Source organism: Lepidochelys olivacea (assembly GCF_965140295.1).
Source record: "Lepidochelys olivacea isolate rLepOli2 genome assembly, chromosome: 17".
Lineage (NCBI taxonomy): Eukaryota > Metazoa > Chordata > Testudines > Cheloniidae > Lepidochelys > Lepidochelys olivacea.
In genome coordinates, this window is record NC_140427.1 from 512,021 (window position 1) to 539,977 (window position 27,957).

The window sequence follows — 27,957 nt, forward strand, 5'->3', positions numbered from 1 at the left end:
CAGAGCCAGAACCCCACTTCCTGATGAGGCACAAGGACAATGAAGACTTCCCAGTTATATAAAATTTATTAAGCCATTCTCCAAAATCACAAAATACATTTGGACTGACACTTTACACAAATCCTGCCATCAGAGACTAGAGACAGAAGCATCTAAAGCAATGAACACCAAAAGCAACACAGAGGAATGCCTGCAGATCACTAACTCTTCTGGGGCAAGGTACACACTGTTGAATATCAACAGTATTAAGTCTTTTCTATGTCTGGGTGAGTTCTGGGAGCCCAGGTCTATGCATAGAGATCCTCTCGGTCTGCAGAGTAGACTTCCCCTTCCTGCAACAAGGCGAAGTTGAGGAAGTGAGATGGGCGATGGACCTCATGGTAGAACTCCTTAGGATTCGCTAGCTGCAGCTCGTACTTCATGTTGGGATCATGACGAACACCTGGAATTAAGCAGTCCCATTTCAGTCCCCATGCCTGAGGCTTCTGCCATTTCCACCTACACAGCTTACCCTGTTCTTCACAACTCCCTGCAGGAAGCTACTAATCATGTTTAAGGGACAAGACTGCTGTGATTAACACATGATAAGCTGGACAGGCTTCCTTCCTCTTTAGCTTTCCCAGAATCATTGCAAGCCCCTACTAGAAAAGAAATCTCACCTGCAGTTGGGTGGAAGTATCAAGAGAATTGAAACCGGGGGAGGGAGGCATGTTCCCACACACCCAGTTTCTTTAGGCTGAGCTCTTGGTCAGGCACTCCCTGCAAATCCCAGCCCCCTTCCTCATGCCAAGTGTTGTGTTCCCCATTCTTGTGCCATGCCAGGGGCTGTATGCACCCCTATTATTGTTCTGTGTGTGGGAAGTCATTCAAGGTGGAGGAGACAGGGATACTGTTATGCTGGAAGGCATTAAATGGTACCATCAGCCAATTTGAGCTACAGACAATATCACAGATGTGCTTGAAACTGGCTCTCCTAAACAGATAGAATAGCAGGAGCTCTGTGTCCCATTTCTCCCCTTCCAGTTTTCTAATTTGCCTTAAAAAAAAAAAAAAAGGATTCTGCCCACTGATGCCTAGAACATTCCCTGTAATTCTGGCCTTCATCAGCTGAGGGCATTCAAAAGTTACCATATCACAGACAGACACCATGGAATTGAGTGTAGGGCTTTCAAAACTCAGTCAACAAGCTGCTCAGATGTGATACAGGGCTCAGAGCACCAGTAACATTCCCCTTCCCCTAACTGCCTGAGGAGGCACACAGCCTTCACTTCTCCAAGGAAAGTCAGCTATGATCTGTGCTGGCAGGGACTCACCCATGAAGTTGTAGTTCCAGGATCCCTGTGCTGGTACCATGAAGAAGCCAAGGAAGCGGTCTGACAGCAACATCTGCACCCTCTCATAGTGGGATGGCAGGTAGCCCTTAGGGTTGTTTCCTTTGTCTGTGTTCTGCCTGCCCCACTCATAGCCACTGGGAGTCAGCTTGTAGGCAGTCAGAGTACAGGAGCCTGGGGTAAAACTGAAAAGAAGGAAAGTGGTAGTGATCAAAACTGCAAATCAGCTTCCTCCCTTCAATCTCAGGGTTCACCTAAGTGCTAACATTCCCCGCCTATTCAGCTGAAAGAATTCTACCTCTAGCTCAGGGATGGGCAAACTTTTTGGCCCAAGGGCCACATCTGGGGATGGAAATTGTATGACAGGCCATGAATGCTCACAAAATTGAGGGGTTAGAGTGCAGGAGGGGGTGAGGGCTCCGGCTGGGGCTGTGGGCTCTAGGGTGGGGCTGGAGATGAGGGGTTGAGGGTGCAGGAGACTGCTCCAGGCTGGGACCGAGGGGTTCGGAGGGCGGGATGGGGATCAGGGCTGGGGCAGGAGTGGGGCAGGGATGCAGGCTCCAGGCAGCGCTTACTTTAAGCAGCTCACAGAAGCAGTGGCATGTCCCCCCCCTCCTATGCAGAGGCTCGGCCAGGTGGCTCTGCGCACTGCCCTGTCCGCAGGCGCCGCCCCTGCAGCTCCCATTGGCTGCAGTACGCACAGAGCAGGACAAGCCCCGGACCCCGCTCCCCGGCTGGAGCTCGAGGGCCGGATTAAAACGTCTGAAGAGCCAGATGTGTCCCCCGGGCTGTAGTTTTCCCATCCCTGCTCTAGTTTATGGTGGAAGTGGATCACTTCCACAAAATGAGTGTGACATGTTGAGTCAGTCTCCTACACCATCCCTCCCAGTCTTACCTTACTTTAATCTATGTGCTAAACCTGCAAACACAAAACAGACTATGATATCCACCCGTACTCCTAAAGATAGGCAGCTTACAGCACGCACATTCCACATCTGACCACAGCAGCTAGTCCTCAGAGACCTGGATTTAGATTATTCTTCCTTTACCTGGCTCAGGCAGCCCACAGAAGCCAGGACCCAGGAGATATTTTTAGTGAAGGCCTGGCTGCCTTGCGCACCTGCAGGTGATGATGATGGTTTTCTCCCCATCCCATGAGGGATTGTCAGCCATGACCTTGGCATGTGTGGTGACATCCTGCGGCGAGAGCTGAGGGGACTCGTTTGGTTGTGTGTGAATCCATCCCAGGGGCTCCATTTCCTAATGAGAGAAGACTCAGAGGTAGTGACTGGTAGGTGAGCTCACACACATATTATAGCCTGTCTATAAATCATTTGAGTAAAAGCCTTCCTTTTCCAAAAGGGGAATGGACACCAAGTGAGGGACACAGGAATGAGACTCACCTTGAGGTACTCATGTTGTGGCAACTGGCCAGGAAGATGCACCGTCTGATGAGTTCCCCACTGGGGCACCATCACAATGCACCGGATCTCCTTCACTTGAGGATTATCTGGAGGGCTCACACCATACAGGTACCCTGCAATCTAGAAATACGCACAAACATCAGTAAAATCGTTGCGTATTTTCCCTGTAAGGCCATGACAACAGGGTGCACCCACTCTACCTTGTGTTTCCAAGGTCAACAACCCTTTGTTTGGGGACTTTCACAAGCAGAGGGAACAGCCCCATTTTTTTCAGTGGTAGAAGCAATTTCTACACAAGAGTGGGGACATGGAGTTTTTGGAGCTGAACTGGAATTCAGCTAGTGTGTGTAACCCCATCACTGATGCTCAGTGGAATTCTCCTCCACCTCTGGGCCTTAGAGAATCAGAGGCAGGGTTGAGCCTCCAGGATTGGCATGCCCCAGTGTGATGAGCTGGCTTTTAAATGTAAGCTTGCTGCACAGACTCACTTGGGCCCTGAGGTCTGAGATGCAGATGAATTTCTTCAGCACATTCTTGGGAAGGATGTAGGTGTAGCCCGTTTCCTTGATGTCATCAGACGAGACATAGATGTGGTTTGTTCTCAAGTGGAGATTGGCAGCAGAGATTGCTCTGTCAATAGGAGATATTATCCAGCAGCTCAGTAACAGAGCTCACCTGACTGCACTCGTCCTTCCCACCCAGCACAGCAAGCCCCAGACCCCTTCCATTACCTGACTCGCCACTCCGTCTTGGAGGAGAAGGTCTGAGTTTCATAGTTGCTGGTGGTGGAGGTGATGATTTCATCACCATGCTTGTTGACAGTGCGGGTTTGCGTGGCCGTCAGCTGCGACTGCTCCTTGGTTTGCTTCTCAATCTCAGCAATCTGTTGTCTCTGCTGAGAGGGGGCAGAGATCTCCATCCCCAGGATAATATCTCGGATCTCCGACTGTGTCAGAGATGCCACGTTCACACTGAAAAAGAGAACTCACCTGTGTGGCTAGATGTTCTAAGATGTATTCCTGAAACAGTCTCCCACACTGAGACATGAGCTCACAGAACACTAGCTAGGGGGAGAGTGGAGCAAGACCCAGTTGGGGAGAGGAAAGTGGCTCACAGGGACTTATTGAGTGCAGCGTCCACCTCAACAGCCCTTCAGCGGATGCAGGCACAAATGCTCACACTGTACACATGCCATGGAAGTTTTGATGCAACACTATCTTCCTAGCTGACAGTGATTAACAGAAATAACTAGCTTCCCTGTTGGTCCAGGACTTCCAACTATTTGTGGAGGGAGAAAGCAGGGGCCCCCTTTAAGCCTCCCTCTCTGCCAGATGGAGGAGTCTGGTAGGACAGTTGTTACTGTGGGAGGGAAAGGGGTGGTAAGGGCTGGTCCTATTCTGACATATCTCTGCAGCTTACTTGTTCTTTTTTCCATAGTCTGCGAGGATCAGGTCCTTGAGCTGCACCTCCACCTTGATCCACTCCTCATCTGTCAGGGTGGGCCAGATATGGTGAGGCTCCGTTATGGTGGTCTTGTCTGGTTTCAGGATCACTTTGGCACGGTCATTGTTTACATGCAGTGCCCGGAGAATCAGGATCAGACGCGAGAATGCCTATGGAAAGACAGATGCAGCCATTCAGCAAGGAGAAAAGCCTGACATACAGGAAGATATTGGTGATTTACTCCTGCCTCAGGGGACAGTTATGTTGCAGATACAACACAGAGACAGTTCTGAAGTGAACGGTCATTGACTTGGAGAAAAACCAAAGCACAGGCTGGTGCCACTGCTGTGACTGAGGCTTCCTGGTACAGAAAGTCCCTGAACAAAGGATGGAGATCCCTGCAGCGTTGGCTTTTGCTGCATGTACCTGGCAGCAAAGCAAATTATGTCTAGGAAAGCATACTGCACTGCTTTGATATGCAACAGTTAGAAAGGGGACCCTCACCTAAGACTATCAACTATAATACAAATAATTTGCAAAGCAGCCATTCAGGGTGGGTGGACTCCAGACCTTACCGTGTAGGAGGAGATGGTTTTCAGCCAGTCATCATAAAGGTTGAAGAGAACCATTTGGGGCTCAGTAGCCTTCAGGATGAGATCTCCAAACTTCTCAACTTTCAGGCAGGCCTGGAAGGGCAGCTGCAGCTCTGATCCTTTGATCACAATGTTTGGGAAATCCAGCAAGTGCACCTGGAGTTCAGAGAGAGAACGAACAGGAATAAAACCACACAAATTCTTCAGTATCTCCACCTGCCCCTACAGGTCGTAGAATCCACCGTGGAGCTGCTTAAGGGATTAATGCCTGGGCAACACCATATTTAGTGCATTGATACAGAAAACTCACCCCTCACTTGCCCACTCTGAAGTAAAGCAGGTAACCCCCTGCTCTACAACGTAAAAGGGATTTTATAATGGTGCCCATCCCCATAGTATCTGATCCTTTACCTCAAGTGGGTCCAGCATGCCCTTCCTGGTGACTATGATCTGCTTGGGCTGCTCCTCCACAGGGAGGGAGCGAATCAGGGCAGCCACTTCCTCAGCAGTCTTCCACTTGGCCAGCTACAAAGGAAGAGAAGGTTAGAATATGATTGCACACACCACCCGCCCCTTCACAGGAGAAAACAGCCTGACCTTTGGGGATGAGAGGAACCCTTGAGTAAGCACCACTGCTTGGGTCAGTACAGTGAAACACTCGTGTTAATAGAAAAGGAGTACTTGTGGCACCTTAGAGACTAGCTAAGATGCCACAAGTACTCCTTTTCTTTTTGCGAATACAGACTAACACAGCTGTTACTCTGGCTCCTGTTAATGAGCATGCTGGGCAACTACACCACCTTGCTGTGCTCCACCAGCACTTCCCCAGTCTGGCTGGGGAAGTGAACTGATTATAAAGCTTAAGGGGAGCCAATTCAACCAGTCACTTTGAGATGAGCCCTCTCAGCCTCATGTCACTGGCACTCTCCTCTCTCTGGGAGGGCCAGAGGCACAATCCACTAGAGCAGCTGCTGTGACAGTGAGTATACTATTTGCCAAGCCTTGGTGCTGAGGGAAGGCTGTAGACAAGTTAGGATTCCAGCCCGTGGACCCTGCTTAGGAGTGCAGACTCTTTACACTTCCAAAAAGCCCAGAGCCCTGACAAAAATGCACCCATTAATAGTGAAACCAAGGAGTCCTGTCCTATAGCAGAGATTTGGCTTAGATCTCACTTTATTGGGACTTCCCAGTGCTCCAGGCTGGACAAGGGCTCCAGAGACCTATCAAGGTCCCACATGGAGAAGCCTCCTGCTCACTGTTACTAAACAAGCCTCCAGAAGCACCTAGCATGATTCCCTGGCCCACTATCCCCAACATGGTCCCTGACTCTTACCTGGCCCAGACGCTTCTGTCCTGCCCACACAGATGTATGGATGATCTTTAAGAAGAGCTGCCCAGTCCTGGGATTGAAGATGAAAATGGCCCCATTGATGGGCTTTGTGGTCAAGTTCCCTTCAAAGGTCTGTAAAAAACACCAAGGTGAAAACATTAATGTGAGTTGTATGTGCTGGGACCAAACAGTGACAGGACAGCAAACACCTGTGTAATGAGTTCTGGTTCCCAACCCCACATAAACGTAACAGCTTCTGTGTATGCATTGCACAAACTTCCATGTCCATTAGAATCATAGAATATCAGGGTTGGAAGGGACCTCAGGAGGTCATCTAGTCCAACCCCCTGCTCAAAGCAGGACCAATCCCCAATTAAATCAAATCAATTCCCAGGCTCACCAGAATCCAACAGATTACGACATTCCTGCCCCAGACTCCTCTAGGCACAGTATGCTAGCAGACAGCCCTCCTTCCTATTCACTCATCAAAGGTTCCTCCCACTCGCCGCACTCACCTTGTGAATGGTAACTCTGTACACGTTGGTGTCATCTACAAACCAGATGATCTGATTGGAGAAGAGCTCCCCATAGTTCTGGGAGGAGAGATAGGGTTCTGTGGGCTCTGATGAGTAAAGCTGTAGCCCCTTGCGGATACGTTCCCTCAGTACGTACAGTGCAGGGTTTGCCTTCATAATCTTGGCCATAGCCTGCTGAATCAGAGGCTTGCTCCCAGGGAACCAGTTCCCATAAGCACTGGGGAGGAAGCAAACACAGCATTGGATCAGTAACAGATTTCACCACAATTCCAGCTCACGATCTGAAAGGCAACAATAGCCTTTTTCTGGAGAAGCAGCTTGGAGCACTGCCCCTCCCCACACAGGCAGGAACAGATGCTGCAGCAGTCAGCATGTCCCGTAGCTGAGACGTGGTCCATCTCTGGCCCCAGTGCACTGCTCTCCTCACAATGTCCTTGGGAGCTGTTCATCTGGCTACCCCTCCCTTGGCTTTCCCACACAATGTCGGGGGAAGCCACAAAGACCACAGCTGTAAGTAAGTATACACACACAACAGTCCCCAGAGCGGATACTCCACTGGTGCTGGGGATCACCATGGAAGCGACCTGGCGTTCAGAAACCGCTCCTCATCCCCTTAGTGAACAAACAGTTAACACTGTAGCGAGACATGGCTCCATCTTTCAGGCCCAGAGTGAGCCTACAGAGAAATCCCCCAGTTAAGAATGCAAGCAACCCCAGGACTGGGCCAGTAAAACAGATTTGCTGTGGCCCAATCCACCATTATTAAAAACTTAAGAGTTAGCTAGCCCTCACCCCATTCATTGTGTGTATCCTTCCTGCTCCACCCCCTTCCTCTGCTACCTTTACTGGCACAGGGACTGCTCTATTTGTTCTGACACATGCCCTTGGCACTGGGAAAGTTTTGGCAATAAAGACGTTGCAGTCCCAAGGCTAGGGGGGTCTCACCTATGCAGGTTATAGGCCAGGTCAATAGCAATGAGCACTCCAGTGGGGGAGGGGTAGATACTCATGTTGTCCGTGGTGTAATCCAGGAACTTGGCTCTTGCATAGCGCTCAATGTCATGGGAATCATAGTCGCCCCAGCGCAGCTGGATATCAATCCAGTATTTTTGAGTGGTGGTACTGTCCATCACATCCCTGGGGAGTGGAAAAGAAAAACAGTCATCAACTCCTGCCTCCCAAAGGGGAGCTGCAGCCAGACCCTGCTGCAGTTGGGGCAGCGTCACTTTTGGCAAATAGCACTTATTGCCAAGTCTGAGCACTAAAGCCAATTGTTAATTATCCAGAGGCAGCAAGACCCAAGTTTAGGGAGACTTCATTATCACACCGGTGCAGAGGTGCCTGATGGGACAGTGATCTGAAGGAGAGCTACTGTTCTTACATTTAACTGGAAGGGGTCACCTCCCCCTGAGGAAAGTCTCAGGTGGGGGCTCAGCCGCATGAAATCTGGGGTGAGGTGCACCTGTAAAGGGACTGACTCCAGTTCACATCTTAGGCCCCCAGGGAAGCAGGGTCACCAGCAGCACTACGTTTAGTGCTGTAGCTCCTTTAATGTTGAGTGTTAGAAGTGAAGTGCTTTAGGGAGGAGGGACAACAGCAGAAGTGGCACACAAGATGCTTCTGGCAGTGCCCTCCCTAGAAAAGCCAGTACAGATGCAGAGGAGGAGGAACACTGAATGTCCTGAACCAGGGCCACAACAGTCACCAAGTCATTGTTCGTGGGCAGGCCTCTGATCTATTAGGAACCCAAAGAGACCCCTGAATGCCTGAGGGGCTCTGCACCCCCACAGGAACAGGGAGGAGATACTGGACAGCACTTACTTGGAGTCTGCAAGCAGCGACGGCCGTGACACATTCCATTTATAGGAGGCAAAGAGGAGAATATCTGCACAGGAGGAGTTCATCTTATAGGACTTCCTGGGATGGATGGTCTCCTTCTGCACGGTCTCAATCTCTAGAGCATCCAGCTCCTGATCGAACACCTAGGGAGACAACAATCTGAATGAGGCAGAGAGCAGTGCGCAGGAGGGCGGGAAGAACCCCTACCCCAGCAACAGCAGCAAGCAGAGCACCAGGGAAAGCCAGCTGTGTCCCCTTGCCATCTCCTTCTGCTTGAGGTCACTGGGGGAGGGTGCAGCCCCGCTGTAACTCCCATAGCAGAATAGATGCTAAATGATGGGATCTCCCTGGGCAATCTCCACTGCAAGAGGCAGGCTGTTGTAGGTTAACCCCTTGTTTCCCAAGAACTGGAAAGGGGCTTCCTGGGGGCACTGCTGGTAACAAAAAGCCTCCTTCCAGCACTGCAGAAACAGAATTACACATATCTGCATCCCCTTCCTCAATGCCCCACTCACTTGACACAAATCCATTACAATGCTCTCGTGAATCTTTTGCCACAAGTGGGCTCGGAAGATCTGAATGAGGGAAATCTTCAATGTGGGGATCTTGCCATGCATGAAGATACCTGTCAAATCCAGTTGCACCTGAAACCCGACATACACCTGAGAAGAGAAGAGCAACCATGAGAACATGTCACAACACAACCAGCCCCAGGCCTGGGTGAGCCCAAGATCAGAGGATTAAGCCAACTGCTGCTCTAAGGAGACATTTATTTTTACCAGTATTAGAATCTGAAGTTACTCTTTAGAATGTGCTTTGAAGGACGGTAAGAATTAAAGAACTTGCTTCAAAACACAACTCATCTAATTGTCTTCTACAGAGATACAAGTCCATGGAGAAGGACTTCACTTACATTGGCTCTGTTAATGGTAGGAGACCACCAGAGGGTGAATCGTCTGTTGGGGATCTGATTCAAACCCGATCTTTGGGCATTTGTCAACTTCTTCCACTTCATTGACTCCTCAAAGCCACTGGCCTTCTCCCTGAAAGGAACAGATGCAATCAGCTCTGTAAGAAAGCCATCCCTCCTCAGGAAGGGGGGGGGGGATAGTTTTCAAGTACACAAAAGGTTATTACAAGGAAAAGAGAAAAATTATTCTCCTTAACTTCAGAGGATAGGACAAGAAGCAATGTTCTTAAACTGCAGCAAGGGCAGTTTACGTTGGACATTAGGAAAAACTTCCCAACTGTCACGGTAGCGAAGCACTGGAATAAACTGCCCAGGGAGGTTGTGAAATCTCCATCATTGGAGATTTTTAAGAGCAGGTTAGACAAACACCTGTCAGGGATGGTCTAGATAATACTTAGTCCTGCCATGAATACAGGGGTTTGGACTGGATGACCTCTCGAGGCCCCTTCCAGTCCTACAAGTCTATGAGGTGGGATCAAGAGTACTTAGATCATCCCTGACAGGTTCTTAAAATCCTCCAAATGATGGGCATTCCACAATGTCCCTTGAGAATCTATTCCAGTACTTAACTATCCTTAAGAGTTAGAAAGTTTTTCCTAATCTCCCCTGCTGCAGATTGCTTTTCATCCTACCTTTAGTGGACACAGCCCTTAAAATAGCTGAAGATTTAGCAGGTCCCTACCTCAATCTTTTCTCCAACCTAAAATCCTGTCCCCACTCCATACCTTTTTAAACTTTTTTCCCCCCCCATGAGAGGTTTAGAAAACCCGACTTATTTTTGTTGCTTTCCTGTGGACTCTCTCCAATTTGTCCACATTGCAGTATTCTGTCTGGTTTTGGGCAATCAGAGGCCTCACCAATACTGAGTAGAGCGGGACAATTGCCTCCCTGGTCTTAAATACACCACTCCTGTTCATACACCCCAGAATACTACTACCTTTTTTTGCAACTGCACTGCTTTGTCATCTCAGTTTGTCTTTGCTATGCTATAGTGAGACTGTGCTGGGGGAGAGGGACAGCATTAGCGCTAAACAGGAGAGAATAAGGTTTCTGCAGAAAGTCTCCAGGGAATAAGAGCCCAACCCACAGGCTGTCTACAGGCACTCAGCTCAGATACATATGGTTCAGGTGCTTTGCTGTAAACCAGTCAGATGAGGACCAGCGAAAAACCAAGATATAACCAGGGACTCTTCTGGTGTGTCAGTGAGATCCTACATACATGTGACTCCACCAGAACAGGTCTTTTCCTCACCAGAAGAGACCCTCCCAGGTTGGGAAGTAGGTTCCCTTGAAGAGGGTGTGCTCCAGGATCCCCTCCACTCCACCTAGTGCTTGGATCATATCTGTGCGGTAGTTGTTCAAGTTCCAGAGCTTCCCATCATGGCGCTGATGTGTCCACCAAAACGGGTTCTGTTTCAGAACCTGTATACAACAGGAAAAGGATGTCAGGGTAAAGAGGTTCTGCATCCAGCCCAGCTATTTAACCCTGCAGCACCCACACTGGAGATCTCACTAGTGCTAGGAATCAAGATGCGAGTGTTAATAAGTAAATTATATGACGCACTGGTGGAAAAAGGAGGGCTGACCCAGAATGTGAATTCACAATGGACAAATCAGTCTGGATTCAAAAGAAGATATTTAATGGCTTCCTACTGGGTCAGTATTTTAAAAGTGATAAATAGGGAGAATTTATATTTGCAAAATATTGGCTTTCTAAGAGTGCCACTGAGTCCACATGCCAATTCTCAAGATCTGGTCACTTAGCACCCAACAGAGCTGGGTTCTGTATGCCCCTGCACACTCCCAGCAAGGAGAGTGCTGTTTAAGGATGGGGTAGGTTACATTTCCTGACTTTTTTCATAAAAGGCCTTTAGCAGTCCCAGCTCATGGATCTAGTTCCTTCCTGAAGCACAGAGACCAGGAAACTGCACCTGCTGTAGTACAAAGAGGAGAGGACAAATAGGCTCCTCCGCCTTGGCTGGCAGGTGCCTGCCACCCAGCAAGTGTCAGAGCTTCCAAGGGCAATTCCTTGTTGGTACCTGGTACTGTTTGAAGTCTGTCCTGACCCTCCAGCCTTTATCATAAGCAAGGGTGTGCCGGTCTTTCTGGAAGAGGGTATTAATGCGAGGAATCCCTCTGTCCCATGAGTCCTCTAGATCCTCCAGAGTCAGACGCCTTGAGAGAGAAAGATTTATTTCATAACAATGGATTTAAGCCCAAAGACTCCAGCCAAATAAGGTCCTGGCTTCAGGAGTTCTTAGCCGGGGGGCCTGGCGCAACGCAGGCACAAAGCAGTGGCCCCTCTCCCAGGGACGCCAGCAGCAGTTGGGCCCTGCCCGCCTCCAGAGAGGCAAACTCTGGAGGTGCAGGCAGCTGGTGAATTCCCCACTTTCCCGGGGTAAGGGAGGCCTGCTTCAGCCACACGGTGGCAGGCTGTGGTTCCAGGCTCACCACCCCCACCATCGTCCCTGGGCCCCGCTGCCTCCCTGCCCACCTCCCCATTCAGGGCTTAATTTGTCCTGGGGCTGATTAAGTCTGCTGTGGAAAGTGATATTAAACATACAAATATCACTTTTCACAGCAGAAGACTTACCAGCTACCAAGTCTTAGAAGAAAAAAAAAAGCTCAACCAAAAAAGCAAAAGAAACAACAACAACAAAAAGACAAGTACATGCAAAAAGAGCCTTATTTGTGTTTCTATTGTGTTTAGGTCCATTAAAAATAAAGAACTGTAAATTTTTATTACTGAGTCTGAAAAAACCCTACCTAAATAAATTACAATGATTTGGATATGTATATGTGCATATTTATTTGTTTTTCCTAAAGTTAATTAAGTATTTTAGGAAAAATTGTCAGCATGGCCATCAGCAAGATTTAGTGGCCACATTCTGAGGCCACCAAAAAATTTGCTGAGAGAACCTGTGCTCTAGACTGTCTTTCCGCTAAGAAGCATCATCCATGTCCCAGTTACCCTGCAGAGACTGTCCCCACCTCTACTGGGAGATGGAATGTGCCATTACAGAAACCCAGCAGTGCTTGGCCCTTCGTAAGAAACTTGGGCTCAGCAGGGCCTTTATGCTCATAGTTAAGCGGAGTTCTGAAGACCAGCAGGGTCTCCAGGATTCTGCTTGCACACCATACCATTCTCGCCCCCCGACAACTAACCCATCTGAGTGCAGAGTGGAAACACACCTGTTCTGGGCAATAGCCTCCTGCCTCTTGAGGGCATATTCTGCCCACACTCTCTGTGAGTCAATGAACTCACTCTCCCATGGCTGGATGTAGCGGTACAGATTTGGGATCAGTTGGTCTTCCTCATGGCTCATCCCCGAGCGGAAGTGAGTGATTCCGACATCTGTCTGCTTGGACCATCTGTAGCAAAGAGGCAGAGGCAACAAGTGAGGGAGGGCAGTGGGTCTGTCGTGGCTAAGTTCACCACCAAGGTCGTGATGGAGATGACAGACCCCTATAACAGGGCACAAAGGTTAAACAGTAATGTACAGGGCGGAAGGTCCCAGTAATACCCCACAAATCCTGTCAGAGCCCCCCAAACGCTAGTGGCATTCTTGGAATAAGTATTTCCCTTCCCATTCTCAAAATCTTGTACAGAGCACCGTGACTCACCTCAGGTCAGACTGGGGAATGAGAACATGGCCCATGGACAGCATGCCCAACCCCCCCAGTTCTTTGGGGGTGTAGAATACCACTGGAGGGAAGCGGCTTGGCATCTTGGAGTTCAAGCCAATTTTGATTCGGGTCTGAATCTTGTTCTCACACTTCACAAGCAGGTCAAGCAGCTCCTGCGTGTTCACAACAGCCTCCCGGAAATATGTCATCAGGCCAATCAGGGCTGTGTTCCATTTGTTCACAATCTAGAGACAAAAGCAAAGGATTGTCATCCCAGCAACTCCAGCCAGTGCCTAGGGATAGCCACATCAGACACCCTCCTTGTTACCTTTGTGAAGGTTGTGGAGCCGGAGGCCATGAGTATCTGCCTCACTCGGTTGTGAAACCTCTGCATAGACTCATCATCCACACGCAGAAAGCACTGAGCTGTGCGCTCCTTGGTCACCTGCAACAGAAGCACATGGACAATCAATTTAACTTAACTGGGAGTCCCCTATCCAACAAACGTAATGAGGTGATTTCCACCCCTCCTACACCATCATTGAAAGGTGTCACACACACCCCTCTCTCCGGAGGGTGTAGGGAGATGGGGCGAGAACTTTAGGAGCCTTCTCTGCACTCATACTGCAGTTAAGAAGTTACCTTTCATGGTACCAGCACAGCTTCTCCGCTCTTCAGTCTTCATGCCCACCCACTTTTTAGTTTGCGCCAAGATCCATTCATAGACCCTCGATCTCTTCTGGACAAGAGCTAATCCAGCCAGCCACTCGGCTCTAGCATAAGCGCTGAACACAATTAAACTTAGCACCCAATGCTCTAGGCCAACAGTGCCAAACCGAGAGCCCACCAGAGTATTTCATAAGGTCTCCTTCAACACAGTATTCTAATGGCCGAATTATTAGCGTCTGTCATCATGTTTACATCATTTTAGCTTACACACTTGTGTAAATAGACAATGCTGTACATAAAAACAACCTAAATACATACGAAACAAACTAACTTAAAACAGAATCTGTTTGGTCCACACAAAGTTTATTTGGCCCTCCTGCGTAATAAGGTTGGGCACCACTGATGACTACCTCTATTACCATCTCCAAGGGCAGCATGAGCCCAGCAAATCAATTCTACTCAATCCACATTAATGCAGGGCATGACCACCATCCACTCTGAGCTCTGCTCTGATCTGGGCTAGACTGCTGTTCCCAATCCCGCCAGCCACTTTCCCTACCTCATTCTGCAGGTTCCACACACCATCCTTGTGGGTGAACTCCTCATAGCTGGTGCGGCACTTGGGTAGGATGCGGCACTCAAAGCCACACATGTTGAACAGCAAGTTGGGATTGTCCTTGCTATAAACAGACACAAAGCTGTTCTCCCACTGCACTGTGGTGACTGAGCGAGGCAGACGGTTCTTAATGTCCCAGAATACGGCACGGCCACTGAAAGGCAAAGAACACAGCATGAGCCCTGGGTGACAAGGTACCCAATTAGTGGGGTGAAACAGAGACACGGGTTAGTTCCTCAATCCCTTTCTTCCCATGCAGAGCTGCACAGGCACCCAAATCCTCCTTGACTCTCAACATGTCAGATGACTTACAGATTCACATCATGTTTCATGAGCCGCATCCGGGCATCTCGGGGCCAGCACTTCTTGTTGTTGTAGCCCACAATGTTCTCATTGTTGGGATCTGGATGCTCTGTCAGGTAGCGCTGGATCAAGTCCCTTGCCTCATCTGCTGTAAACCTGGAAATTCACATTAAGGGAGGAGTGGGTTACAGGATTGAACTCACAGGGAAATCCCCATTCAGCCTGGACAGGAAAGGAGAACCCCTGAAAAGATGGTGAATAGCAAGGGTGTGTTTGTGGATCACACTAACAGACGCACAATTCCTCATCCTCCCGCATGAGGTGCATTCAGAAACTGCATTAGCACAGACAGTACATGTCATGTTTTTTCATGCATGTTTCTGTGACTACACATCCAGAAGTCAATGCCTGCTAACTGCAAAAATCAGAAAAGCTACACCCAGGGCATGCTAAGCCAATTTTAAAAAAATGTGATTTCTCACATAACTATGGACCTGCCATGCCTGAGCTTTGAGAAGCTGGAAATGGCCCACCTTGATTATCACTACAAAAGGTTTTCTCCCCCACCCCACTCTCCTGCTGGTAAGCGCTCATCTTAAGTGATCACTCTCCTTACAGTGTGTATGACAACACCCATTTTTTCATGTTCTGTGTGTATATAAATCTCTTCACTGTATTTTCCACTGAATGCATCCGATGAGGTGAGCTGTAGCTCACAAAAGCTTATGCTCAAATAAATTGGTTAGTCTTTAAGGTGCCACTAGTACTCCTTTTCTTTTTGCGAATACAGACTAACACGGCTGCTACTCTGAAAACAGTTCAGTTACTGCAGCTCAAGAACATGAACTGAAATGGGGCCAAAACTGGCGTTACCAGACAGGCTGAGAAAGAGCAATCTCAGCCAAAAGGGTCATTTCTCAAATGTATAAGCTCCTTTTAAGAGCTTAAAATAGAAGTAGCCCCGCATTTGACAACACTGCTACTGCACTGCACCCATGGAGCTAGATAAAAGATTTCCTTGTCTCAGTACAGCTGGAGAGCCCACAGAACAGTATTCCAGGAGGCAGAACGTGCTATAGCACTAGCCACTTCATTCCATCTGCTGGAAGGGAACAGGGATATTCCTATGTTTGGACTGGAGAAGAACCAGAGCCATTGCCCTGTGGATCAGTACCATCTCAACTGGCACACGAACGTGGCTGGCAGAGAAGGGAAGGCACCCAGGCAATGGTTCCTACCTGAAGAAGATGTGAATGCGGTCAATGTATCTGCAGAAGAGGCGGATGGGATGGGCCACCTCAGTGGCAATATCTTGGAAGCTAAGGAAGTCATTTGGCATCTGTGGTGGGCCGGCCATCTCGCTGGCTCGGTGAAGGCCCAGCACCAACAGGTCCATCACCAGCCCATAATACTGAACGATGAAGGAAGCAAACTGTAACCCCCGAATAATCCCATAGGAGTTGGTGTGGTTCATGTCCTGAGGAAACAGAAGACAGCAGTGAGAATCTGACTCAACTATGCCCCTGCAGACCTTTCAGCAGGGCTCTCACTCACCTGAAGCAATTAAGTTAATGACAGTTCAAGGGCTACTCCAACAGTCGCTCCTAAGCAGAACTCTGGTAGTGCTCTTAGCTCCCCAATCCTTCAGCCTGCCTCCCCTCTCACCCTGGCAAAGTCTCGACTTCCCCAAGGAGATGTGGAGACAGCTGAGGACTCTGTAGCCTTCCCACTCCCCCCCGTTTCCCACAGGCTAATTGTTACCTTGTAATTGATCACCACGTTGTTCTTAGCTGTCATGTAGTCAGCAATGTTATGATCAACGATAAGACGCAAGAGCCTGTTGAGCAATGTCAAGTCAATCTTCTCATACATCTTCTCGAATCGGGACTCCAGCATCACATTACATTCACCCTCACACGTCTCCCAGACGTCCTGCAGATTGTTAATGCCTGAGGCGACACAAAAAAAGCCCGTTGCACCATCAGCAACCGTGCTGCTCCCTCACGCCATTAGCACCATCCTGCGGGGGGACAGAACGCTTTCAAGCTCTCCACTGTCACTCTGTTTAGTCGGCCTAGTTTTTTACTGAAGAACCCTACAGAAAAATGGGGACTAGGGAGGAATATAGCAGTCAGGACTCTTCAGAGAGGGTGCCCTCACTGTGTATAAAGGTGTTTTTAAATTTACTGAATCCAGTTTCTGGCAGAATATATAGCCACTGGGCTGAAAGCAAGCTACAAGCTACTAAAAGAAAGACATTTAAAGCACTTCCCAGGGGACACTCTAGGACAGAGAGCTGACCCCCACCTTCACCCCAAAGAACTCCTACCTACGTGAAAGACGGATGCCTGCACTGACCTTGGCACCACTTGTACACCAGCAGTGGAGGTGGCTCAGTGTCAGCAGGTTTGATCCAAGGAGGGAAGAGTCTTCGCTTGTCAGCCTCATACCACAAATACTGATCCAGGTAGGCATCGGTAATCTTCTCCAAAGGTTCAACATCATAAACAGGAACCAAGTGACTGTAGAGGTCCATGAACTCAATACCAACCTAATCAAGAGTAGACACCAAGCTGGCTTACACCGAGGACAGGGAAAGTAAGGGGTTGATCCAACAAGATTCTAGGTACAAATTAATCTCTGCATGCAAAGATGTAACTCAATCCTAGGCACTCTGAAGATACTGCTAGTGGTCTATACTCTGGCTCTAGCCAAGACATTTACCTCTTTAAAGGCTCTCTGAGTCAGAAGATGTCGTTTGATTCTGGACAGAGCTTCATGGGGATTATCATACGCCTGCTCAATAAGGCCCAACTCCTCTCTTTGAGACTGATTCAGACGGGATTTCACACTGAAAACAAAAGAGAATTACTCCTATGTCCAAACTTCAACAGAATGACAACTACCCATGACCCTCAAGGAAAGATTCTCCACAACCAAACTGGACTGTAAGGCACCCTCTGATTACAACTTCTCCCATACGCCCAAGCTGCACACGACTCCTATGAGATTATCAATACCTGTTCCACGCACCAGGAGAGCCTGTATGAAAATTCCAATAAGCCACACTAAAGCCTCAGTAGTACAGTATAGGCTAGAGCCTTCATTAGTCTATCAAGAGACACTACTATCTTGTTGAAGCTCCGATATAAACTGATAACCTGACAGCTTCCAGTGCATTACCCAGCACAGGTATCAGCCCCTCGGCACCCAGCCACACCCTTTCTTCTCCTTACCTGTAGGCTTCCTTCAGCCTTTCCAAGGCCAATATGAGCAGCTTGGTGTCATGCTTGTAGGAGAGTGGAGGGAAGGGGATGGGCGAGAACCTCCTGCTTTCCAGCCAGTGCACGGTGGTGGTATACACTGCAACAGCCTCCTCCGCAGTGATGTAGGGGCCATCCTGTAAACAAACCGCAGCAGCCATCAAACCCCGCTACAGAAAATCCCAAGCTCTGGCCACCCCTAGCCAGCATCCCAGCCCCACCTTCAAATAATTATGCTGCCTCTCCTGCTCAGCTTTCAGGTAAAGCCTGGTCAGCCGACCCAGGTTCTTCTTGCATACAGTCTTGTCCACAGTGGCACCCCGGCGGATCCGCTCTCTGTTGTAGTGAGCTGTGTTAGTCCACCAGTCAGCTTTCGCCTTCACGTATCTCAGGATCATATTTTCAATAGGAGTTGGCAGCCCAGGAACCTGGGGAGGAGTGGTAGAGTTAGGAAGACAGGAGTTCTCCGCATGGCTGACTGAAATTAAACTGAGGAGAAAGACCATGCGAGGTACTTGCCTTCCAGGGGATGTTGGCCTTCCAGCACCTCCAGGCCTCACTCAAATGCTGCAGGATGGTCCTAGCTTTGTTCTGCTTGATTCCCTCTGGCATCATGTCTAGAATGTCATGCATAACTGCAGCTCTCAGCTCCAGGTCAAAGTGAGATTCCACACGCTGCTTGGTTACAGTCTTTGCAACGCCCTTTGAGTGTCGGCCTGGAAGTGAAAACACACTTCAGGAACCTAGAGACCAATGGGGCAATGTCACTTTGCCTCCCATTGAGAGATCCACACATAAAAAGGTGCTACAGAGAGCTGGAGTCCAAGCAAGTGGCATAGAAATGAACTGCACAAACAGCAGAAGTGAAACACTCACAAGACCCCAGGCCACTGTGCTGAGAGGAGGACAATTAATAGGCTATGGGCTTCACAGAGAACTCTCTTAAACCTCAGCTCCATTGGGAGTCTATATGGGCTCCTAAAAAAGTAGTGAACTGCTCTCACTATTAACAATTCATGCCCCGGTTCCATTTTAAGTGCTTTTCTTGGACAAGGAGGCTGGTGTTAGAGCTGACAAAGAGATAGCATTTATCTTCACCAAAGCAGCCCCTCCATCTCAGTTTCACTTATTACACATACCTTCAAACTGCCTGGCCAGCAGGTTGCCCAGCCACCGCTCCAACAGTGGGGTAATGCCTCTCATGAAGAACAGCCATACCCTCCAGCCTGGAGCCCAGAAGCCACAGCCGGGCCCCTTCCCCACAGGCCCCTGAAGAAGAGAGGCACAATAACTGCATGTTACTTAGTGACATTCCAGGAGGCCTCCCTTCTCACTGAGCTGCATTGGGGCAGTCACTAATCCATGGGGAAGCAGTACTTACGGTGTTAAATCTGTAGTAGATGAGATGCTTCAGGTCCTTGCACATACGAATCTGCCTCATCAGTTTGTACTTATATCTGTACATTCCTGTCAGCTGTCCCACATGGGCAAAAATATACTGCAAGCCATCTGCCAACTGAAACACAGTGTGCATGATTAGGAGATGGCAATGCACATTACCTAGAGGCACTCTCTGGAAGCCACGCTCTTTACGCTGCCAGGAGTAAAGAGTGGACTGTGCTGAGCAGAACTCCTGTGGGTCCTCAGCCCTCACTACAGTAAATAAATCAGGAATTGAAGAAGTATGATTAAACTGTCTCAGTCTGAGCTATTCCTTAACTGAGCTTCAGTCCACTCCCAAGCCTCTCTCATACTGCTCCAATTGCTTCTCCAGAGCAATGCACCAGTCGATGGCAATCATCCATTCCATAGAAGTTAGCCACCTGGTTCCCCTCACCCAGCTCCTAACCACTTATTCGCAAATTAGGCTCACCTGAAATGCATCCACATTTCCCAGTCTGTACTGAACATGGCTATCCACCACCAGTTTGGTCAAACGCAGAACCTCGCGGCACAGATGGAAAGCATTACCAAAACGAGACTTCTTTCTTTCCTGGAAAGGGAGAGACCAGGGTACAGGGACTAGAAGCCATATTGCTATGTAGCGACCAGGCAGCTTCCAGTCACTCAGACAGTTTGCAAAGTGAACAGCTCAGGGTCAGCAACAATAGCTCTTTATAGCATTTTACCTCAAGGCACTAAACAAATAAGCAGCTTGAAGTAAACTTAACAGGTTTGCTATCTCTTGCTGCACAAAGACCACGAAAGCCAGTTCTCCCCAGCCCCTCCTTAAGAAAGGAGCAATGGCCCAGGAATCCCCCCTAATCACCAAAAAGGTGGGTTCTGCAGAAAGATAGGTAAATAGGAGGATGGATGGCGGATGCTGCTACACTAGCCATCCAAGACCTTTACTATAGAGACTTCAGTCCCAAGTCAATCTGTCTGGTGCTGCAGGAGAACATCACTTCAGAGGGAAGGACATGGACTAGTACCTTGGTGGTGAGGGTCTTGACTGGTTTGAGATTGAAATTGTAGTCCAGATGGAGATAGTTGAGGTTCTTCCTATGAATCAGCAAGTTCAGCATATTGTAACCCTGGCGGCACACCTGCAGCCCAACCTCCACCCAGTCCAGCTTTGTTGACTGGAAGAACTTTGTTGCCTTGAAGGAGCGGAACAGGTACCTGGAGATGGGGAGAGAACAATGGAATCAGCTGCATCCCCAAAATAAACCAGAGAGAAGCTCTCAAAGAAACAGGGCATCACTTACCTCTTCTTCTGAGCCTTGGGAGGTCTGTGTTTGAGTGCATTCAGAACATAGTACTTCAGCAGCTTCTGGTAGGAGACCCTCACTTTTACCGGCTGCCCTGCTGGGCAGTGCTCTCGGTACCTGAGGACAAAGACCAGAAACCTCAGGGCTCCAAGGAACACTCATTCTCATTTCCCAGATTGGAAGTGATGTCCCTCACAGACAGGCTAGCCAGAAAAAAGCTTTGCAAGGTCTCCAGCAACACTGTTACCACCTGTGGCTTCTTCTGTATCACCTTCACCATACAGAAAGAGGCTGGCTCGGAAACTGTGCTATTTGGAGCCTCTCTACACAACCTCCACGCTTAGGAGAGCAGTACGGCCCCAGTACCATGGAATCCAACCAAGTCAGATTCATCGAGGAGCTGGAAACTGCACTAGTTCCACTACTGTGGCTGCACAGACATCTCCCTTAATGCCAAAGGCACTAAACCACCAATGCCCCCAATAAAGAATGTTACCAGTTCTTGACCAATGGGATGTCTAGAGCTCTGCGTGTCCTGCCAGATCTTAAGTTAAAGGGTCGAGGGGCCCACAGCAGTGCAATGCCATTGGCCGTGTTGTCCGTGTACAGCGGGGTGTCCTTCAGGAAAGGCTCCACAAATTCTGGTAATTCAAACTCTTCGTCATCATCAGGCAAGGGTTCCTGACTCTAGAGTGTGGAAATGCCAGACATAATCAGCCCCACACTTGCTTCAGCTCAATCTCCCAAAAGTCCTAACCAAACAATGGAATTGGGACGGCTACACAATGGCAGAGGAAGAGCAAGAGATAAACCAACAGTGCTGACTAATACAGGGGACAATGCAAGCTTCCCTCCCCCCCCACCGTAACTCGACCTAAGGTACATCGACTCCAGCTATGTTATTCACTGTAAGCGTGAATCGACTTACTACAGTAGTGTAGTAAGGTAGGTCGACTTACTACAGTCGTGTAGACATAGCGTAGGTCGACTTACTACAGTAGTGTAGACATAGCCTTAGTGAAGAAGTGTAATTTGGTGTCCCTGCTCTCAAGTGCTAGGAGGCAATAAGAGGATCCTTGAAAGAAAGGCAACAAGTTTAAATGGAAGAAAGGAAATGCTTTACATGCTTTTAGTTAAGTTATGGAACTTGCAGCTGCAAGGTATTACTGAGGAACAATAAGATGCAGAAAGGATTAGAGATTTATATGAAGGACCTAGTCTCCAGACTCATCTGCAGTGCCACAAGAGCTAGTGATCCTCCTGCACTATAGGTCTGATCACCAGCTGGGGTCAGTCCTTTTACAGAGGAGTTTATGCCTTCCCCGAAGTACCCATGCCAATCACTGTCAGACAAGGTTACCACACTGAGCTGGAGCACCTACCCGCAACATATGGTCTATGCTAGATCAAAAAGACCCTCTTCCATCACTCCAATGCAGCGCATCCCTGGCTCATGGGCGCTCAAGCAGTAACTCACCTTGACAGAGTGCCTGTGAGAGATGGGATTGATCAATGGATCGAAGTAAAATGCTGGCAGGTCAGGATCCTCTGTTTTAATGAAGACCACATTAGGAGTGTGATACCTGCAAGATACAAGTATTAGAGCATCTTACTGAGTACAGCAACTTCTCCACACCCCTGCCCGCAGTGGACGCTGTACTCACCAGGTCAGGTGCACATGGTGCGGCAGATTGTTGTACAGGTATGGGAAGGCAATCTTGTACTCTGTCCTGATTGGCTGTCTGATGATTATTTTATTGATGTCATTGAATTCATTCCAATCTTCATCCCTTAAATCAGAAGAAAAGACGTTGTTAAATGAAAGTGCAGAATGTGGCAGGAAGGCAAAGGTCTTGGATCAAAGATGCAGGGCAGTGTCCCCAGACATCGTTCTAAACTCCTTCAATACAGATTCAGACTCTAAAGCAGCATATTATGAAGACCCACTAATGCCACTTCATCGGGATCTAACCCACCAGCATTTCACTTGGGGAAGACAACACACTGAAGCGCCCACCCCCAGACCAGGCAAGTACTTTTTCCCCTCCCCACCAAAACCTATCACTTACTGCAGGTTAATATCTCGGACCAGAGGCTCAAACTTGGGCCCCCCAGGAATAGCCATGTTCAGAGCCTTAGAAGTGAAGAAGGCCTTCAGATCAAACAGGTAGAAGTAGTTGTCATCCACGAGATCTGTCAGCAGCTGATTAGCTAGCCGGTATAATGTGGACATCATGGGAAGAGTGAATTGCCACCGCTGGTATGTAGAACCGTTCACATACCTGCAAAGGGGACAATGTACAGATCAGCACTGCAGGGCTAGAAGGCTACAAAGCTGCTGAAACCCATCCCTCTCCCCATCCCCTTAACAGGAAATAGGAAAGAAACAGCTCTCTCACAGGTCCCTCCCGAACAGAAGCAAAGGCTGCATGGCTATTCAAACCCACTGCAGACAACAATTCAACTCCACCTGCTACTAACCTGGTGCTAAACTCAGCTCCCTCCCCCCAAGACAGTTTTCCCCCTAATATCCAAGATTTAGATATGAATATTTGGGATCGTACACAGCAGTCCCAGGCAGCACATATTACCACCGAAATTTCCCCCAGAAAACTTAGTTGTCAACAGGTTAAAGAGCTTCTGGTATGCTCTAGTCAAGCATCATGTATGAAATACCCATAGTCCGGGTATGGCTGACTCAGTCCTTCATGCTTCCAGGGAGATAAACAATGTTTCATTCAGTTGACTGTGCAGAGGTTTTTCAGAAGAGACCTCAAAGGCTGGAGACCTGCAAGCTCTGCATCAACACTAAAGGTCCCAGACCAGTTTTCATAAGAGTAGAATTTCCCCAGGTTTCCTTGGCAAAATATCTCCCCGTATTCCACAAGCCATCTAATATCCTTCTCCCCAAGGCTGCACAATTCTAGGCTGCTGTGTACAGAGTTTATACAATGCTCTGGAACACTTTACAATGAAAAAGTGCTACCAGAAAAGGGTACCCACTTCCTGTTGTCTTTCAATGGCTGGTGGTCATAGAACCAATCCAGGACAGGGGCATCTTCCTCTGGGTCCAGCTCAAGCTGTATTGCCTCCAGAGGCTCCACATCCAGGATGTTGTCAGCATAGTCAAGAGGGGGCTCTTCATCATCAAATGGAGGGAACCTCATCCTTTTGAAGTGACGTCTGTCTCGCTTCTCTCGTCTCATCATGATCCACATTGACCTGGAATGAACCAAGAGCATTAGATATAGCCTATACTGCAAATTCAAGAGATCAACCTGCAGATCCCAATGCGTGATTACTGCAAGTGCTTACCCCCACTGTGAGATGTAGACTGGTTCTATGACCCATGGAATCTCATTCACAAAGGAGATAGCACCAGTGATATGGTATAAGACCGGGACATCTCGGATTTGTTCCCAGGGCATTGGCATGTTCTCCAAGAGCTTTAGGACAGCATGGGGCATGTACTTCAGGGCACTGCAGAAAAAAAAAAAAAATCACTTGAGCTACAATCAGTATTCTTATAAACAGACAGCATCCAGTCTCCCCCATCCTTATTGAAACCCAAATTCAAGCTGAGAGGGCACTGAAACTAGATGTTTCACAGGCCTCCCCAACTAACATGAGATTACACCAATGACTGAGGGTGGCTGGTCACTAGACATCACTGTTTTACGTCACAGAGATGCAAACACTCATGTGCCTTCATTGCATACAGTAACCCTGAGCTGGGGCTTTAGAGCAACTGTTTAATTCTAGGGTGGCTGCCTGGGTTTCTCTTTCTTAAACTTAATAGGCAAACATAGCAGTCTCACCTCTCTGAATATCTAGAGCTCCAGATGATTAAACAACTCATTTCTTATGTAGTTTCACTGACAAGCAACTGAAGTCAGACTTTAAATGTGTGTTGGCTCCTCTTCCAGTGGGGACAGTTTGTCCCATTTTCAAACCCTGTTATGAGAGCCCAAATGGCAAGAGCTTACGGTTTTCCAAGTCACCTGAGGAACTGATCAACCGCACCTTCAAGGGAATTGCAGCTCCTTGTCTTTCCTTACAGTGTATTCGCAGCAGAGAAGTTCCCATGGGGAACCACCTGCCTGCCTCTACTGCACAAAATGTAGTTTGGGACTTTCTAAATCCCAGAATGCTCTGGCTCACCATCATTGCTTAGACACACCAAGTATGCACAAAATTCACTGGGGAGACTGGCAGTTAGTTGGGCAAGGCAATGAGGCTTAGCATGGGGGAATAGTTGGGCAAGGCAATGAGGCTTAGCATGGAGGCAACTGGGACCAGAAATCTGTAATGTTGGTGAGGTGCTGTGGTGAGGATGGAGGGAGGAGCCATTCAGCTAGATGATCAAAATATTCATTGTGATGGTCAGGACATTAGCATGCTTCCAGAAATCCCATGGTAAACTAGGATATTAAACAACCTAGTGATGGGGAGGTGGGGAAAGAGAAAATCCAATATTTAAGAATTACTATGCATTCCTATGGTGATAAGTAAGCTTGTGCTAGGGAACATACAACTATTTGCATCTTTAGAACTTGCTGCTTCATTCCTGTGAACATCCTTCCAAAATTAATGGACCATCCAAACACTGTTCTGCTATGGATCAGCAAGGAAAGCGTTTATGTCAATATTAAAATAGTTAGGCCAAAACACTCACCACAATGAGTGAACTACCCGATTCATCTCAATGGGGTGTTAGCTCTGCAGGCTGTGCAGGCTCATGAAGTCAGACATTAGTTATATGTGGAAGGTTTTTTTAAACCAAAAGTCATTGGCTGTAAGTATTTATTTGCATTACTGTAGCACCTAGGAGCACATTCAGGAACCAGGACCTTGTGCATACACAGAACAAAAAGATGGTCCTTCTTTGAGATAGGTACCAACATCTTGGGGACACCGCACATCCACAGAAATTCATCTTGTGAATTACTAGGGCCTCTGCATATCGCCAGGAGTTAGCAATGGATTACAACCTGCTAGGACTGGCCCTGAGTCTGAAAGGCAGGGAAACCCATCTCTTGCATTTGGATTACCCAACCACTGCGTAATGGGCATCCTTCTCTGCTCCTTCAAGATTTTTAAGGAGCTACTTCTGCACAGTAGCATTTACCCAATAACTCAAAACACAACCTCCTCCCCATCTCCCACTATTGTATTTCTGTTCCACTGAATACTTAGTTAGCTCACATAGTCCATCTTCCAAACGCTTTACAAGAGCTCATACATTAGCATTCTATTCTATGCACACAAAGTTAAAACTGAAAGCTCTCCAGGGAAGGTCTCATATCTCTCAGTGGTCTCTACCAACGAGTGGATACCTGTGGCACTGGTGTAGTGTACTGCTTACAATTCCACCCCTCAGGAACTGAATACCTGTAACCACGTGTGCCCTACCCACCACCCACCTTTCCCTGGACATGGATTAGGATTCTCATTGCTCTCCTCACCCCAAATAAACCCGTTTGTCATGCCGAAACTTCCTGTTAGTCATGTCACCATGGTCCCGGATAATTTTCCTCACGTGTTCTGGGGGCATGTCCTCCTTCTGGGCATCCACAAAACCAAACTTCCTCTTCTCGGCATACCGCTTTGCCTGCAGCTGCTGCCATTTGCGGGCTGCACAGACAAGAACACACACAGTCCATCTCAAGCCATAGCACTACGACATAAGAGGGGACTCCAAACCAACATGAGCCTAAAATTATATGGCTAAATATCCAGAGCTCTACTAGCACGATAATGCAAACAGTGTTTTGTAGGGGATTAAAAGGTTCATGTTTCAGGGTTTATACCATGTCTAACTACCAGGGATCAGGAAAAGGCTATCTCACACCTGCCTACAGTTGAGTTCTTCCACCTTCCTCTGAGTTATGTAGTACTGGAAACAGGACACTGGCCCAGGTGGACCCCAAACATGATCCAGTCTGGCAGTTCTTTGTTCCAGTGCAACCTTCGCATTAACATTCTCCTCATGTTATATTGGCCCTGGTGTATCTTCACTGTTGATAGCAAAGAGGTGCAGGTCATCGCAGACTGACTACTGTGATTTTAGTTGCTATGTTGTTTACGCTGAACAGTGTTAATTTAACTGTTAAAATATATGCAGCTGACAGTAGCTTGTTTAGGGCAGCTCTCACAAGTTGTAATATAATAGTGGGAAAAATCTAGCAAAACAAAGACAAGTGCAAATACTCATTCACCACAAATGAAATGAACTAGTGAGCAGAATACAATGGCTGACAATGTAACAATGATGGAGAATTCTCTTTGGGGCGCACAGGCTACCCCGGTCTTTGGATGGTTAGTACAAGGACCAGGGACTTCTCTGTCATGGCTGCCAGGACTGCGTGCACACACACCCCAACCCCACAAAGGCCCTTCTGTGACAAATTTCAATAGTTCTTGCACCTTTCTCCTGCAGCTTCTCTTCAGACATGTAGTCAGGCAGCGGAGCCAAGGGACTGGGCACTGGGGCACAGCCCGCGCGGTAAGGAAACACCCCAGCCATGGAGAGGCAGACTAGGGACCAGACAGAGAAAGTAAGGCAGGCTCAGGTCAGCGTCTGCCACAGAAGAGAAACACTCCTACACCCCGCCCCCCTTCTTCTTCCCCACGGGCCCCCGGGGCGCACCCCGCCCGCCCCCCTTCTTCTTCCCCACGGGCCCCCGGGGCGCACCCCGCCCGCCCCCCTTCTTCTTCCCCACGGGCCCCCGGGGCGCGCCCCGCCCGCCCCCCTTCTTCTTCCCCACGCGCCCCCGGGGCGCGCCCCGCCCGCCCCCCTTCTTCTTCCCCACGGGCCCCCGGGGCGCGCCCCGCCCGCCCCCCTTCTTCTTCCCCACGGGCCCCGGGGCGCGCCCCGCCCGCCCCCCTTCTTCTTCCCCACGGGCCCCCGGGGCGCGCCCCGCCCGCCCCCCTTCTTCTTCCCCACGGGCCCCCGGGGCGCGCCCCGCCCGCCCCCCTTCTTCTTCCCCACGGGCCCCCGGGGGCGCGCCCCGCCCGCCCCCCTTCTTCTTCCCCACGGGCCCCCGGGGCGCGCCCCGCCCGCCCCCCTTCTTCTTCCCCACGGGCCCCCGGGGGCGCGCCCCGCCCGCCCCCCTTCTTCTTCCCCACGGGCCCCGCCCCCGCCCCCGCGGACCTCTCTCCTTTCAGGCTCCCCCGCGGCCTCTCTGGCTTCTACCCGCAATGGCGGTCCCAGATCGCCGCAGCCGCGCTCCAGGGACCCGGATGGGCTCAGGAGGCGGGACATAGCAGAGCACATTGACCAATCAGCTCTCGGGATGGGGA

General features: G+C 49.1%; 1 protein-coding gene across 1 annotated transcript; it reads right to left on the reverse strand.

Moving 5' to 3' along the window:
* Window positions 1–47: 47 nt before the first annotated feature.
* Window positions 48–27,907, reverse strand: PRPF8 (pre-mRNA processing factor 8). The gene is made up of 43 exons (XM_084651293.1): window positions 27,809–27,907; window positions 27,082–27,192; window positions 26,121–26,289; window positions 23,971–24,135; window positions 23,659–23,877; window positions 22,725–22,937; window positions 22,320–22,445; window positions 22,133–22,238; window positions 21,152–21,342; window positions 20,653–20,772; window positions 20,377–20,566; window positions 19,818–19,937; window positions 19,326–19,460; window positions 19,084–19,213; window positions 18,464–18,660; window positions 18,166–18,372; window positions 17,918–18,081; window positions 17,406–17,532; window positions 17,040–17,232; window positions 16,443–16,630; window positions 15,920–16,158; window positions 14,691–14,837; window positions 14,322–14,532; window positions 13,422–13,538; window positions 13,091–13,338; window positions 12,659–12,838; window positions 11,506–11,641; window positions 10,719–10,888; window positions 9,410–9,539; window positions 9,012–9,158; window positions 8,479–8,639; window positions 7,603–7,794; window positions 6,637–6,874; window positions 6,125–6,253; window positions 5,203–5,316; window positions 4,774–4,947; window positions 4,175–4,368; window positions 3,487–3,726; window positions 3,244–3,385; window positions 2,735–2,875; window positions 2,452–2,591; window positions 1,314–1,516; window positions 48–442 (listed from the first exon to the last, which is right to left on the reverse strand). The coding sequence occupies exons 2-43, from the start codon at window positions 27,179–27,181 to the stop codon at window positions 288–290; spliced, it is 7,008 nt and encodes a 2,335-aa protein (XP_084507419.1). The 5' UTR covers window positions 27,182–27,192; window positions 27,809–27,907; the 3' UTR covers window positions 48–287.
* Window positions 27,908–27,957: the final 50 nt, after the last annotated feature.

Coding starts and splice junctions, on each gene's coding strand:
- PRPF8 (XM_084651293.1), bottom strand. CDS start 27,181: ATGGCTGGGGTGTTTCCTTACCGCGCGGGCTGTGCCCCAGTGCCCAGT. Junction 22,938..23,658: donor CCATTGAAAGACAACAGGAA/GTGGGTACCCTT, acceptor TCCCCTTTGCAG/GTATGTGAACGGTTCTACAT. Junction 20,567..20,652: donor CCCAAGGCTCAGAAGAAGAG/GTAAGTGATGCC, acceptor CCCCATCTCCAG/GTACCTGTTCCGCTCCTTCA.